Raw genomic sequence first — 15,145 nt, forward strand, 5'->3', positions numbered from 1 at the left:
CCAGGCCCAGGGCTGCCCCCGCCTCCTGAACTGTACCCATGGCTGCCGCTGGAGCTCATCCATGGTGACACACCTGCGGCCACCTCAGACCTCTACAGCTTCTGTATCCTGGCCCAGGAGGTCTTCACGGGTCAGTGAGTAACCCTGCTCCCAGCCCCACTGAGGCCCCTCACCTCGGTTGGGTCCCCCAATCATGCTTCCTCACAGGAGAGCTGCCCTGGGCTGGAAGAAAGGGACCTGAGGTGAAGGCTAAACTAGAGGCGGGTGAGAGCCCGGCCCTGGACCCCCTGGTGCCAGCCCCCTACCAGGCCCTGGTTCGGGCTGGGCTGGGCCTAGGACCTGCTGATCGCTGTGGCAGCCTGCAGAGTACACGATACCTGCTGCGGGAGGCCATGGCTCAGGTACAGGACAGGCGGGCAGGGGAGGGTGGTGGCCAGGGAACCTCAGGCAGGGCCTGTGTCCCACACCCACTTTACTCCTGCAGTTTTTACTCCTCTCCACAGGACTCGGCCTCTGAGGTGAGCTCCCCGAGGGACTGGGCCACACAGTGCCCTCCACTGCAGGGTTCTCCCAGGTTAGAGGGCCCAGAAGGGATGGGAGCCGGCGCTGAGCAGAGCTCGGCTGTGCCTCCACCCCATTTCCAACTGGCTGGTCTGCAAGCCCAGACACTGTACTGTGAGCTGGCTCCCAGAGCCAAGACTGCACCCGGGCCTGTGGCCTGCTGTGATGTCCCTAGGCCCCTCCCCATCCTAGGCAGGAGCCAGGACAGGCACGTGGAGGACCGAGGGAGCTGTGGGCCACCCACGCCAGCCCTCTGCCATCGCTCTCTGCAGGTCATGGGCCACAGCAGAGTCCAGAGGGGTGCCACCTGGGACTCGGGCAGCAGCTTGACTCTAGGCAGCAGCCCAAGTCCCCGCCCTGGCCTCTGCCCAGGGCACAGCCCCACAGCCAGGGTCAGCCTGGACCAGAGCCTGGAGCCCAGATCAACAGTATGGATACCCCAAGTCCTGCGCCATTGTCCATTTGCTTACCCATGACCCTTCCCCCCAGTTGTCACCAACCCCAATTACCCTGGCTGCCTCTCCTCTGACCAGGGACCGCCTGGGACCCCCACTGTTCCCCTCGCTGACCGGTTACCCCCTCCCCACCCCCATTCCCGACCAACCCTGCTTCCCCCAGGGCCCTGCCCTGCACGCCAGCCTTCAGGACTCAGCCTCCCTGCTGGGGACTCAGAGCTCTGAGGAGCGGTTTGAGAGGAAGTTCTCAGCCAAGATCCAAGCCTTGCGGGGGCTGCGGCGGCACACACACAGGGCTGCCCTGCTGGATCCCCAGCCCTCTGAGCCCAGCCCCTGCCTGCTGACCCACAGGGAGGCTTCCCATGCCCTGGCGGCTGCTGGCAGGGAAGGCCACAAGGGCAGGTGAAGCAGAGGGCCCTGAGCCCAGGCCCTGCCCCAGCCCGCCCACGCAGGACCCTCCTGAGCTCCGCGGCCACTGGTGGCAGCTCTAGTCTTTACTCCTGCAGGTACCCAGCCCTGAGCTGATCAGAGGAAGTCGCTTCTCCAGCCTGCAAAAGTGAGAAGTGGGGTGCTGGTGGGAGGTCCCTGGGCCCCTCCCTCCTCCCCGAGGTCAACTTCAGCCCACCCCTACCCCACCCTCTCCCAGGATGGATCTGCTGGAGGAGATCATAGCAGAGCTGCAAGGTGGATGCCAACTTGAAGACGGGCCCAGGCTCAATCCCACTCCTGACACACACTGTTAGGGCACCCGTGGCCCCTTCTGTGCAGATGTCGCCCCTCAGAGCCTCCCAGGAGTGAATCCCCACTTAGCACCTGCTGAAATGATAAAATGAGAAAGCAACCCACCTGTCACTGCCTCTTTATTCATTGAGCCTGGCCCCAGCATGACAGCAGCAGCCACATTTTCACCATTTTTATTCATTAATTTTGTCAGATGGTTTAGTGGGGTGTGTGGGGAGATAGCAAGAGCAGCCCCCCACCCCCGTGCACAGGACAGGACATGCTGGGGACCCCTGGAGGAAAAGGGAGGGTAAGGAGTCAGCCTAACCCTCTCAGATTTGTGCGAGAGGCCCCAGGATGGAGGATGGTGTGGGGCAAGCATGCCCATCAGCCCAGGGTAGGTAGGCTATGATAACGGGTTAGGGACCCACATCAAAGGCAAGTTACAAAGTTAGAAACCTGGGGTAGGGGTCAGAAGCTCAGGAAAATACAAAACAAGGGATCAGGTTGGACCAAGATCAGTGAAAGGGGAAGAGAAAGAAGGAAGGTCCCTCCCAGCTCTGGCTCAGCAGTAGCTTTGGGTCTGGCTCTCAGGGTGGAAGGACCAGCTGGGAGTAGGGTAGGGGGGTGGGGGACCAGCCCCCTCCCTCCCTTGCCCCCCATTCCTATACAGGGACCCTCGGTGGTGCTCGTCCCCCCTCCCATAGGCTGGTGGGGCTGCCCTGTAGGGGAGAGGGTCTGGAGGGCCCCAGGGCCCAGGTACCCTGTGAGGGGTGTGGTGGCCCCAGGGGGCCCGCTGCTTTTGGGGGAGGCGGGGGGTTGGGGGGCCAGGATCAGAGCGACTTCGAGGGTGGGCAGGAGGGGAAGAGGAGCTGGAAGAAGCGGGTGAGGGGCCCCTGGGCCCCAGGGCTAGGTTGACATAGAGGGGTTCAGGTCGGGTGGGGCGCCGGGCCGAGTGCTGGGGGGCTGAGTAGCCAAGGTGGTCGTGGGGAAAACAGGAGGGTGGTGGGTAACTGAGCGGGAAGTCAGGGGACCTGTGGAGTGGTGGGGATTGGCCAAGCATGCCATACGAGGCACTGAGCCTGTCTGGGGGCATGGGGCGCAAGGGACTCCAGGACCGAGTGGGGCCAGAGTAGGGGGACCCCTCACCCGCCTCGATCTCATAGTACAGGTTCTCTCCTCTGTCCAGTGGTGTAGGGGGAACCAGGGGGCTCCTCCAGACTCGGGCTGGGGAGCTGGGCTGGAAGGATGGGGAGCCGAGGGGGTACCAGCCTGGTTTGGGGACCCCGAGGAAGGGTGGCAGGCACTCCCGGGGGGCTGAGAAGCAGCCAGGTGTGGGAACCTGCGGGGGGACAGGACACAGGGACTGGGCTGCCGTCTCTGGCTCAGCCCTGCGCTCCCCACCCCCCCTGAGCTGGGCACTGACCTGGGTGGGGCCTCTGGGTGCCCTCCTCGAGGTCCCTGTGGGCCGCTGGCTCCTCACCATGCTCCCATCACTTTGTTGCCTTGGTAAGGAGGGTGGAGGTCCCGGAGCCCAGCCACCTGGGTGGGCTAGGGGGTGGGGGGGTGGCCCACTCCCTGAGGTCCCTGGGGGCTCACCGCCCACCTCCAGGGACAGTGAGCGGCGGAAAGGGGACTGAGGAGCAGACGGGGTGCTCCGCTGCTCCTGCTGGCTCTGTCTCTGGGCCACCTGCTGAGCCCGCTCAGCCAGGGCCAGGGCCATGAGGCGTGCTGGGTTTTTGGGAGGCGGGGGTGGGGCCCCCCCCGGGCGCAGGAGGGACAGGGGAGGGGGCAGCAGCGGTGAATCCATACCAGCACCTAGGAGAGGAACGGGAAGAGGAATCAGCCAGGTCTTGGGCACAGCCTCAGGGTTGTGAGGGAGTGGGCTGGGCTGGGCTGGGCTGGACAGGACACACCATGCTGGCCTTGGGCTCCCCGGGGACCAGGCAGTGCCAACTTGCTGCAGATCTCTTGTTGGCAGGTGTCACTCAGCTGGGCCTCAGCTCCACGCAGCAGCAAGGGGATGAGGTGGGGGCGCAGGCCGGGGCTGGGGCTGAGGGCTGGTGTTGGGGTGGCCGAGGCAGGTGTTCCTCCAGCCCCCAGCAGCTCCAGGACAGCAGGCGGCACCGACACAGACAGGGGCTCCGAGATGTCCAGGGCAGCGGGTGAGGCAGGGCTGGTGGGGCCCCGGGGCGAGAGGGCCTGGGGGGCTGCCCTGGGTGGAAAGGCAGAGGCGGGGGCTGGGGGGGCCGGGCTGGCGGGAGGTGCCGGGTCCCCAGGGGTGGGGCTGCTGCAGCGAAAGGTAAGGGGATCAAAGTCAAGCCCCCGGAGCCCCTCCAGGCAGCGGGGTGGGCTAAAGTCCAGCTCGTCACCGTCGTCTAGCCAGGCTGAGGTTCGGTGTGAAGGGGAGCCAGAGAGTGCTCCCAGCCCAGCTGTGGAGGACTCGGAGGAAGAGGAAGAGGACGACTCGGAGGAGGACTCGGTGGACTCGGATGACGACAGGCTCTCGCAGGAGCCAGCAGGTGCAGGGCCCACGGGAAAAGCATCACTGCTGGAGTGGGGTCGCCGTAGCCTGTGCAGCCGCTGGAGGCCTGGAAGGGCAGTGCGGGGGAGGGGGAGTTAGGGGTCAGGGGTCAGAACTACCTACCCAGATACATCAGTGAGAACAGGACACACAACCCCAGTAAGTTGGGGAAATAACACAGAGACACGTCCCTGCCTAGGGTCACAATGGCTGGGGATCCAGGGAGAGCTGTGCAGACTCACGGGTGATAAGAGGACATCAGTGGCAAGTCCATGAAGAGAATTGTTCCAGAGGCAAGAACAAAGTCTGACAACCCCACTGGCTATAAGCTCCACACCGACAGGATCTCATACCCGGTGGCTGGGAGGACAGCCTGAGGCGGCCACTTCTGGGACATACTCAGGCCTCGTTATGTACAGCTGGATGTGGGCGTATCATACAGTGTGCACCTCCCCTCCTGGGTGCGCCTGTCAGAGCCCCCACATCAGGAGGGGCATGGACAAGTATCCCCTCCCCTGAGGGGATACCCACACTCGACAGTGGACAGTGATGGAGAGGAAGGAGCCTGAGCTACGCCAGCTGTGCGGACGGCAGCCTGTGATGGAGTGGTAAGTGAGTACACACACAGCATGACACCCCTTTTTAATGACACCCTTTAATCAAAGATTCAAAACAACTAGCAGTATGCTGTTGATCCCTACACCTGTAGGTGACAAAACTATAAAAGCAAAGGGATGAAGACTATCAGAGGATGCCTGAGGTGGGGAGGCAGCAGGTGGGAGGGGAAGGAGTTCGTAAGTACTGTGGTGGAAGGCCTTTATTTCTGGCCAGTGGATTCATGGGTGTTCATGATACTATTTAATTTTTTTCAAAAGGGATGAACAAAAGACTAGAAGGACCCTGCGTGGGCCAATGACCAGAGTGCATCGTGAACCAAGAGTGAAGCTTTATCAAACTTATTGTATGTAAGCTCTAGATTAAAACAAAAAACCCCAAGACCCCCAAACCTAAGAACACCACGTGGAGGCCAGCTCAGAGCACCAGTCCCTCCCAGCTCCACCTGGGCGCAGGCAAGGGTCACCCCGTGCTCACCAGCCCCACTGGCCTGCGATGACAGAGACTCCTCACTCTTGGCAGACCTCAGTGTGACAGTGTCAGGCCGGCAGCCTGCAGGGAGGGGAGGGGTCATGGGGGGCACTCCAGGGTGCCTCTCCAGCCACCACGCCCACTGCCCGGCCTCTGACCTGAAGGCTGCGGTCGGGCCCGAGTGCCCCCTAGCCAGGGCAGAGGCTTCTTTCGGGGGATGCTGGGGCCCCGGCCCAGTGCAAAGAAGGTCTTCCAGCTGCTACCCCCAGGCTTCCGCTGTTTCTCGCCTCTCTCCCCTTTCCTCCTGGAGTTTGGGTCAAGACATAGGAGGCTGGCTGAGGAGCTGGGTCCCCCAGCCAGTCCCTCCCTTCTGGACATCCTACTCACCTTTCCACAGGTGAAGTTGGGGCCTTGGATGTTGTGGGCTCGGTGGGTGTCCCCAGCCGACCCTGGGTCCGAGCCTGGGCTTCCTCTAGTGTTAGCAGGCGAGTGGAGGGGCCGCTGCCCGCAAGGGACTTGGGCCTGGGGAGGAGGCAGCGGCCTGAGGAGTCGGGAGAGGGGGCAGCCATCAGCCCTGGGGCTGTTGAAGGCCACAGGCAAAGCCAAGCGCTACAGCCCAAGCCCCGGCCCCGCAGCGTGCCCACCCGGGCTGGCAAGGCAGGGGGCCAGGACGGATCAGGCGGGAATGGGTGGGCAGCAGGCAGGTGAGGAGGAGGAGTGAGGCAGAACGAGCTGATGAGGAGGCAGCTCCCAGCAGCCAGCGAGGACAGCGGCTCTGGCTTCAGTTACCTCGGGCCAGAGGGCCCTCCGACGTGCTGAGTCCTGACTGGGCTGGGGTCCGGGGCAGGGCAGGGAGTCTGGGTGGGGCCGGGGCAGGGTCAAGTTTGGGGACCTCCCACCTCCTCCCAGGTGGACCCATGGCCCCAAGTGCCCCCAGGAGCTACAAGGGGTGAAGGAAGAACGATGTCCGGGCCAAGAAGTGGGGATCCTGAGCGTAGGAGCTGAAATGAGAAGGCGGGGGAAGGGGAGGGAGAGGCCGGGGCGGGGTCCTCAAGGAACCAGAAGGGAGGTCCAGCTTCAGTGGGATAGGGATGGGGCTGGGAGCCCACCTACCCTCCCACTGCAGCCCTGACGATGGGGGGCAGTAGTTAGGACATGGGATAGGATGGGCATACCTGCAGGGTCGAGGCCAGCAGATGTGAAGGTGTCGCTGAACAGGACGTCCACATGGGTAAGCAGGAATTCCACCACCACCGACTGTACCCGTACCTCCCGGAACGCTGCTGCCCCCCCTAGCCCCACTGACTCCAGCTCCATGGACCTGGATGGGAGGAGGGTGAGGGTGGCCAGGTGCCTGCAGCCCCAGCTGGTAGGTTATGGCCGGGGGCAGGGGTGGGGTGCCGTGGAAGCAGTGACTGTCATTCAACGTCTCTGACCTTATCAAACTGATCACATCTAGAACTAGATTCTCAGCCTTTCCCCAGAACCTGCTCCCTCCCTGCCTATCCCATCTCAGTCAATACCTTGGTATTGCCCTTGACCCCTCTTTCCCTAACACCCACATCCAATTGCAGGAGACCCTGTGGGCTCCACCCACAAACTCTATGCAGAATCTGAACTCAGCTCCCCATGCCCCTACTCTGGCCCTACCTCCATCCTCTCCCTCCTGGACCAACACATAGCCTTCTCCCTGTTCTCCCTGCTCCCTGCCAAATCCCTACAGTCTGCTCCCCACACTTAGCCAGAGGGAGCCTGTGAACCCCTAAGTCACAGATCAGGGCCCTCCTGGCTCAGAGCCCTCCTCTGGCTGCATGTCATTCCTGGTAAAAGCCAGACCCTCACCATGACCCACAACTTGTAAGTCACTCCCCTGTCTGTTCCTGCATCACCTCTCTGACCTTACCATCTCCTCCCCTTCAACCCTGCGCTCTCTCACTCAGCTCCAGTGATACTGGCCTCCAAAACACTGGGCCCTACCCAGCCCCAGGACCTTTGCACTCGCTATTCCCTCTACTTGGTCTGCTCCTTCTCAGCTACACAGGTCCTTCTCTTACCTTCTGCAGCTGTTAATTCAAATGTTACCTTCTCAACAGAGTCTTCCCCACCTATTTTATTTAAAATTGTAAATCTAGATATCCCAGGTCTATCTGTATTTTTGCTCATAGTTCTTATACCTACCATGTACTAGCTATTTTATTTATTTGTTTATTTATTTATCTGATTCCCAAGAAGAACTGAACTCCTCCAGGACAGAGAACTTGCCTGTCTTGGTCACCATCAAATCCTTTCGGGCTTACCCTGCTGCTGGCCAACAAGGACTTCTTCCTGAAGCCTTCCCTGCCACTCTGTCTAAAAATTTCAAGTGCCATGACTGACCAGATCTCCCTTCCCTACTTTGTAATCTTTCTCCTCAGCCCTCATCACTGTCATACTGTGCTCATTTTTTGGTAATGTCCACTGTCATCTCCCACATAGGACTGTGAGCTCAGAGCGTAGGTTCCTGCTCACCACTGCGTCCCCAGTGCTGAGAACAAGGGCGGGCATATGGGCACCCAACGCTTAAGAAATATGTGTTGAGGGACTTCCCTGGTGGTAGTGGCAGGAGTCTGCCTGCCAGTGCAGGGGATGTGGGTTCAATCCCTGGTCCGGGAGGATCGATCCTACATGACTTGGGGCAACTAAAGCCTGTGTGCCACAACTACTGGGCCCGTGAGCTCTAGGGCTGGTGAGCCGCAGCTATGAGACCCTGCGCCGCAACTACTGAGCCCTGGGTGCCCTGGAGCTCCCATGCTGCAGCTACTGAAGCCCACGCGCCTAGAGCCTGTGTTCTGCAGCAAGAGACACCACCACCGTGAGAAGCCTGGGCACCGCGAGGGACAGCTCCTGCTCACTGCAGCTAGAGAGAGCCCCGAATGCAGCAACGAAGACCCCCACGACCATAAGTAAATTACAAGAAAAGAATGTGTTGGGTGAAATGATCAAAAGAGCAAAAGTTGGATGGGTTTCTGGGGTGAGGTTGCAGGGGGCGGGGAGACTCCAGGCCCAGCCTGGGGGTTGGTAGGGAGCTGGGGGAGCAGGCTGATGAGCTGCCAGCTTACCGTAGCAGATTAGGTGCCCAAACGATGGCCAGGTTGCGGGCATGCATGCTGGTGTTGGCACTGTGTCTCGCCATGCGGGCCAAGTGCCTCAGCAGATACTCCAGGGTCCTGGGGGTGGGAGTGGAGAGAGAACGCCTGAGCCTCACCTCCCTTGGGAGTCCACCACCACCCTGCCCTGCCCCTCCTGGTTTACCGGTAGTGCGGCGGGGGCAACTGCTGGATGACATCGTGAACCCTCACCAGGCGCTCCTCCTCCCCTGGCACCGACATGGCCTCCTGAGACAGTGCACAGTGTGAGCGGGGCTGGGCTGCTGCCTCCCAGCCCCTCCTACCTCACAGTCACCCTCACTCACACTGAACTTCCCGTAGAGCTGGTAAGTGAGTAAGGGGTTGGGCAGCTCTCGGAAGTAGAGCTTGCAGAGGGAGGACACGCTGTGGATGTCCTGCAGGAAGGCGGGGCCAGACAGTTCAGGGATCCTCTCACTGTCGAACTCATGCCTGAGGCCACCACGTCGAGAAGATGCAGGTCAGAGCTGGCCCACCGGGCTGGGTCCTGCCCCCACGCCCAAAGTGTCCACAGGTAGATGCAACCCTCTTCCTGTGCTGGCTTTTCAGAGGCAGTACCTTACTGAGCCCTCCCCTCAAACAACCCTGCGTGCCAAAGACAAGGGTGCCCCATTTACACAGGAGCACACTGAGGCTTTGGTGGGAGACACCCTGCTTGTAGCTACCCAAGCCCATCTGCCTCCAGAGTGTGACTGGGCTCCATCCACAAAGTTGTGCCATTTTCCTGGCTCCAAGAGGCACTGGAAACTGCAGCTGGAATCCTAGCGGCCTCTGCTCACAACCTGGCAGTGTCTTGCCCTCTCAGGTGAGAAAGCTCTATACACGGGACCCCGGCCTCAGGCCCTCTGCTCTCGCCTGGAAGCCCGGGCCTCAGCGCTTCCCACTTCTTCGACTGTTATGCCTATTGCCCCTCTTCGGCCCACAATCCTTCCTGTGGTTCCTCCCTTACTCCCAGTAAAAGCCAAGAGCCTAACAGTCATCAAAAAGGGCCCGTGAGCCTACTCGCCCCTTATCACTTCTCAAACATCATCTCCTGCCACTTTCCCCTCTCGCTGGCTGTTCTCTCCATGGTGGGCAACCACAATGCTCGCTCCCCCACCTCCTCCGCAGCAAGCACTCTCCCAGGAGGCCTTCTCCACCCACCTTGATTTTTTATTATGATCTCCCTCACCCCGTCTTTTTTTTCTCCAGGCCACCTGTCACTATTGTCAACTCTCTCCTTTCCTGTCTGCCTCTCCTTCCAACACGTGAACCCCATGAGGCAGGAGTCTCCGGCTGTCTCGTTCACCATGGTGTCCCTAGAGCTTAATGCTTGACGTGTGGGAGGTGCTCACGAAGGTTGGTGGAGGGTCCTCACCGTAGCCTCTGGATGTTGGATGACACACCTGAGAGTCGATAGATTCCATCCACCACCCCGTGGGCCTCAATAAACTCAGAACAGCAGCGCAGCACCTGGGGCACTGGGAGAAAGCAGGAGTTGGGTCTGCTGCTGTGGGTCACAGTCTGGCGGGGAGGAAGGGCAGGGGAGGCAGACTGGGCCTCACCGTCCTGGCCTGAGTTGCTGAGGTGTTCTCCCAGGTCACAGCCAAATACCCTCTGCCGCAGAATGCCCCGCTGCCGCAGACGCTGCCGGGAAGGGCGGGAGCGCATAAAGGTACGGAGGAGGCCAGCCAGCTTCCCCCGCGGCCGGGGCACCGCTGTGGAGATAAAGGCTGGTCACACAGGGTCGCATGGGGAGATGGGGCAGGGTCTGGCCCCTGGTAATTACTAACGGGTAATGTTCACATTACCTGAGGTCAGGGAGGAAACACCCTGGGAAGCCAGGACACCACATGGGGGACCATCGGCATCTGCAGGGTGAACAATGGTGGAAAGGATGGAGGGCAGGGGAGGGATGCAGGAGGGCCTCCCCACTCTGCCCAGGACACTCACCCCCCTTTAGTCCTGGACCCGGCCGCTCCGTGAATAGTTCCACACACTCGCTGGGGAAGAAACCGACCTGAGGAGGATTTGGGGTCAGTGACGGGGCCACCTGAGCTGGTGCAGTGCCCCAGCCCCACCTGTCCAGCTCTAGCCAGGCTCACCTGGAAGCCCCGCTTGCCCCGCCACCAGCTCCGATCCTCCGTGGGCGGCATGTCGATCACGGAGACAATGTCCCCCACCTGGGAGTGGGTGGGCATGAGGAGGCAGGGTCAGAAGGTGCAAATGAAGTGGGAGCCCAGCCGGAATCTGCTCCCCTACAGCCTTACCTCGAAGGACAGCTCATCAGGTGCCTGGGCCGTGTACCGCTTTACCACATGGGCAGCGGCCACTGCGGGGATATTGAGTGAGGCCTCCTCACTGAGGAGCAGTCGCCGGCCATGGTTGTCCAGCTGAGATGGAGGGGGATGTGGCAGGGAGAGGCCAGAAGAAGGTAACAGTAAAGACCGAGGAGGTTCCCCCACTAAAGGCCACTCTGTCCCCCACCTGCACCCAGGTGCCCCTGTCACTCAGAGCTGTCGGTAAAACACCTACACTCTTGCCCCTTCCAAAGCAAATTCCCTTCCATGTCCCAGGATGCCCCTGCCCGAAACCACGCTGATTCACTCCTGCACCCACACGCTCCACAGCAAACACTGCATACCTCCTATCTGAAAACCGGCACTCTCAGCCCGGTGTTCTGCTAGCTACCGCCAAAACTATTTCTAGCCAGTATATCAGTATACCTTGAAATTCTCACATCCCCACAGCCCAACACCTGCACACACACACACACACACACACACACACACGCACGCACGCATGCACCCACTTGCATTCTCTCTCACAGGCAAGCGCCCACACAGACACTGAAATACCAGTGCCTCCTCCACTCCAGCTCTTTTCTTTCCTGTGCCCACACACCCTCCCATGCTGCTTCTTGCTCCTCAGACATCCCTCCCTCACTCCCAGCTCCAAGCCCCCTGCCCGGGCCCACCTCCATCCAGGTAAGCACCGGCCCACAGTTGAGGTTACTGTCCACCAGCCCTGACAGGGTTTCTAGGTACTGCAGCAGCAGCGGCACCAGCATCTGGGGCAGGTTGTAAGAGTGGGGTTTGTGAGAAGACCCCACCCAAGAGAGCCCACCGCCCTCCTGTACTGCCCTGGGTCGCCTCTGGCAGGGCTGAAATTCAACGTGAACACATGGGTGCCACTCCGCTGTGAAGTACTGAAATACTGTCACATCAGTTGATAAATAGGCTGAGCCAAGGCCCTGTGTGCCCCCAGCGGTCTGGCCATTCTGACCCTCCCCTGGAGCCCCCTGAAACTCCCCATGATCCTAAAAACTAAAGGGAGTCACCCTGCTGCAGTTCTGAGGCCCCCAACTGGTTGGAACTCGGGACATACCAGTGTTTAATATTTATCTATTTCCCCTGCCTTGGTGGTTTCACCCATCACTGGTGGGGACACACCTTGGCTGTAGCAGGGGCTAGGACAGGTAGTTTACCTGGGCAGCCCTGGCGCCCTCTGGGGGTGGAGGAAGCTCTGGGAGGCAGGAAAACCTCCGGTCAAATATGCATCGGTGGAGGTGGGCATCCAAGGAACGGAAGTCATCATAACTGCGGAGAACTGGCCAGGAACGGCCCTGTGGGAGAGGGAAGGACAGGGGGATACAGCAGCTTTACTATACTAAGCTGAGGACCACGGCAGTCAGTTCACCAGGCCAGAGGAGTGGCAGGGGCGGCTGCCGCACCTGACAGGTCACCTGCACCCCGAACACCAGTTCATTCTCTCCAGAGACGTTTGGACTGTCACGCTCTGGAGACAGCAGGAGCTGCAGAGGGAAGCAAAAGGCCCAGGTGAGGGTCTCGCTTTTGTCCCTGTCCTGACCTCTCCAGATGGGCACTTTCAAGGGATGGGGCTGTGTCCGCCTCCTGGGTCTCCCCACAGTCAAGGCCTGGTGATGGCTCAGTCAGAGTCCAAGGTCCTGGCACAAAGTTCGCACCTAACAAAGTCATTGCTGAATGAATGAAGGAACAAACGAATGAAGGAACAAGTCTCCCCTCTGCCCTGCAGCTCCTGCCACAGAGCAGTCACTCCTGGGGGGAGGTTTCAGGGGTAAAGTGGCTGATGCTGCTTCAGGGTTGGGTGGGATCCCACCTACCCACCTGGGTGCAACCCCCATACCTGAATGTGGCCGAAGTCAACGTTCTCGTAGTGAAAATGGGCACAGTCTGCCAGCCGGGGAAAGGGACCTCGAGGAGCCGAGAGCCTGGGGGACAGACGACAGGTCACTGGCAGCCCTATGCTTGGCTCCTCTCCTAGGTTGAGGCTCTCCCTCACCTCTCACCTCTTCCCAGGCTTCCCCTTCACACTGGGTCCCCCAGCGGGGGGCAGGGGCTGCACCGAGCCCTCCCCTGGGCCATCCAGGCTGTCAGTGCTGCGAGCCTGTAGAGCAGAAAGAAGAATCAGAGGCCCCCAGAGATGGGAGCAGAGAGACAACGGGAGCATTGTTATCTGGCAGCCTGGGCCTGCAGGCCCGAATTGCTCCACACACTGTCCTGAGCATGGAGTAGAGGGGTAGGTCAGGGGGAGGTGAAGGCCGGGCTCAGGGTAGGTCTGCTTCTTCATGTGTAGTCTGGAGTAGGGGACTGGAAGAGCAGGGGCCATGGGTGCGTCAGGGCAAGAGAGTCTGGTACTATTTCCCCCTGTTTAAAAGCCTCCTCTAGCCCCAGGAGAGAAGGGGTTGTGCCTTTCCGCGCCTTTCATCAACGTCTGGACAAGCACAGCTCCCGTCTTATCAGTCTCCCTGCTTCCACCTCTCCCTTCCTGCCAGCTTCTTCACAGCAAGAGTCAGTATGTATCACTTTCACAAAACACAAATCTGCCTCTGTCTCTCCCCAGGTCAGGGATCTTCAATGGCTCCCTGCTGTCTTTAAGATAAAGTCTAAATACTGTGGTCTCGGCTTACCTCTCCAGCCTCATTTCTTCCCACTGCCTCTACTCTCAGAGCTCTCAGACTTCTAAGAGTCCAACAAAAGAATCATCTTCTCATTTCCTTCTAGGCCTTTGCAAAGGCTGTTCCCGCTGCATGGAACACTCATCACTCATCCCCATCTTTTCCCCATGCTTTCACTTAGCCCTCAGATCTGACTCTCATGGTAGCCTCCCCCATCCCAGGCTTGATGATATTGCCTTAACTTCCCTCATTACAGCCCTGTGCACTCTGAGATGTCCCCATCTGGTGACAAGTCCATCTCCCCCACTGGACTGAGGCTCAGTCCCTACTCCCCAAGCATTGCCCTGCACAGAGCTGGGCAGAGAATCGAAGCTCCTCACAAGTAGGGTTGTGCCTGATTCCTCTCTGGGTCCCGATGCCCAGTGCCAGCTCAGTCACCCAGCAGGGGCTGGGTAAAATCTGATGAATAAATTAACCATCTGCCAGATGAGGATTTCCCAGAATGGGCCCTAGCCTCTCCCTCCTTCATTCTCCTACAACCCCGACTTCATCTTTTGGGTCTCACCCTTGGGTCGGTCCCCCTCCAGCCCATGAAGCTCCCCAAGGCAGGATGGGTTCTGACTTTCTCCGTGCCTGGAGCAAAGGGGCTACACAGAGGTCTCAGTGAATGCTAAGTGAGGGAATGAGGGGATGAATGAGCAGGAGCAGCATGGTGGGAGAGGGAGATGGTGGGGGAGGGGATGAGGACAAGAAGATGGAGAGGACCCAATGACCACACCGGGGGGTACAATGCACGCTGGGGATGGAGGTGGAGGAAGGAGGAGGGGAGCAGTTGGAGAGGCTGAAGTAAAGGTTCAGGCTGATGCAGGGATGGGGTGAGGGAGGGTTGGTTGAGAAGGACTGGGATGGGATGAGAAAGGAGAAGAAAAGGGTCAGGCTGAGGATGGAGCCGGGTGGGGGTGGGGCGCAAGAATGAGAAAGGGGCTGATGGTAGGAGGAGGAGGGGTCTAAGCCAGGGAGAGGAGGAGGATGGGATGACGATGCTGAGGATGGATCTGGGACAGGGGCTGGTGGAGGACTCGGAGGCCCTCAGAGGGCCCCCGCGGAGGCCACTTAGAGGATGCGAGGTCCTTCCCTGAACCAGCCCTTTTTCCTCCCAAGTCTGGGTCTTCGGCTACTGTCACCCCCATACAGGGCGTGGAACAGGGATGCGCGTTGAGGGGGCGGGGCCGGGGTAAGGGCTCGAGCCCAAGACCAGGCCGGGGTACGAGAGGGACCGCGACGAGGGTGAGGGGCGGCGCGGGCCGCGGACTCGGGCGGGGCCGGGGGCGGGGCGCGTGGGGCGTGGCCGCGCGCGGACAGACTGACTTCGCCGATGGACGGACGGCCGCGTGGGCGCCTCACCACCATAGCCGCGTAGCCTCCTCAGGCGCCAGCCGCGCTGGACCCCTCGCTCGTTGTCCTCACCGCCGATGCCGCCGCCATGGCGACACAAAGGGGAGGGCGCGAGCCGCGCGCGGGCGGCTGCAGACCCCGCCTCTAACGGCTGCCCGTGGCTCTGGCGCGCGCGCTCCACGGGGGCGGGGGCAATGAGGGACCCGGCGCAGGTTCTCATTGGCTCTACCGTTGGCCTTAAGACGACGCCCCGCCCACCTGGCGGCTAATCATTGGCTTCAGCTTGGGTCCTACTTATGGCTAGATCTCTTCGGTCCCGCCC

The 15,145-nt window shown here is 60.6% G+C and overlaps 1 protein-coding gene and 1 long non-coding RNA gene across 5 annotated transcripts; one reads left to right on the forward strand and one right to left on the reverse strand.

Annotated features, from left to right (window-relative positions):
* On the forward strand, nucleotides 1–1,857 carry LOC120872617. Its single transcript, XR_005723287.1, has 3 exons — nucleotides 1–1,418; nucleotides 1,523–1,572; nucleotides 1,663–1,857. It is a non-coding gene; the product is annotated as an uncharacterized LOC120872617 (long non-coding RNA).
* A 57-nt stretch (nucleotides 1,858–1,914) lies between these two features.
* ARHGAP33 (Rho GTPase activating protein 33) lies at nucleotides 1,915–14,888 on the reverse strand. Of its 4 annotated transcripts, none has more exons than XM_040252903.1 (22): nucleotides 14,833–14,888; nucleotides 12,820–12,917; nucleotides 12,657–12,741; nucleotides 12,223–12,303; nucleotides 11,977–12,114; nucleotides 11,467–11,559; nucleotides 10,760–10,882; nucleotides 10,595–10,672; nucleotides 10,443–10,509; nucleotides 10,301–10,360; nucleotides 10,055–10,207; nucleotides 9,868–9,970; nucleotides 8,798–8,942; nucleotides 8,638–8,720; nucleotides 8,445–8,552; nucleotides 6,522–6,667; nucleotides 5,734–5,887; nucleotides 5,505–5,677; nucleotides 5,353–5,427; nucleotides 3,653–4,327; nucleotides 3,163–3,554; nucleotides 1,915–3,078 (listed from the first exon to the last, which is right to left on the reverse strand). In XM_040252903.1, exons 1-22 carry the CDS (start codon nucleotides 14,836–14,838, stop codon nucleotides 2,302–2,304), a joined length of 3,813 nt encoding a protein of 1,270 aa, XP_040108837.1. In that variant the 5' UTR covers nucleotides 14,839–14,888; the 3' UTR covers nucleotides 1,915–2,301. The 4 variants fall into 4 exon arrangements, with proteins under 4 accessions (XP_040108837.1, XP_040108836.1, XP_040108835.1 ...); XM_040252904.1 differs by having other exon boundaries at nucleotides 1,916–3,078; nucleotides 5,505–5,650; XM_040252902.1 differs by having other exon boundaries at nucleotides 1,915–3,554; nucleotides 5,505–5,650.
* Between the last annotated feature and the right edge of the window lie 257 nt (nucleotides 14,889–15,145).

Source organism: Oryx dammah, unplaced genomic scaffold, assembly GCF_014754425.2.
Source record: "Oryx dammah isolate SB20612 unplaced genomic scaffold, SCBI_Odam_1.1 HiC_scaffold_13, whole genome shotgun sequence".
NCBI classification, from domain to species: domain Eukaryota; kingdom Metazoa; phylum Chordata; class Mammalia; order Artiodactyla; family Bovidae; genus Oryx; species Oryx dammah.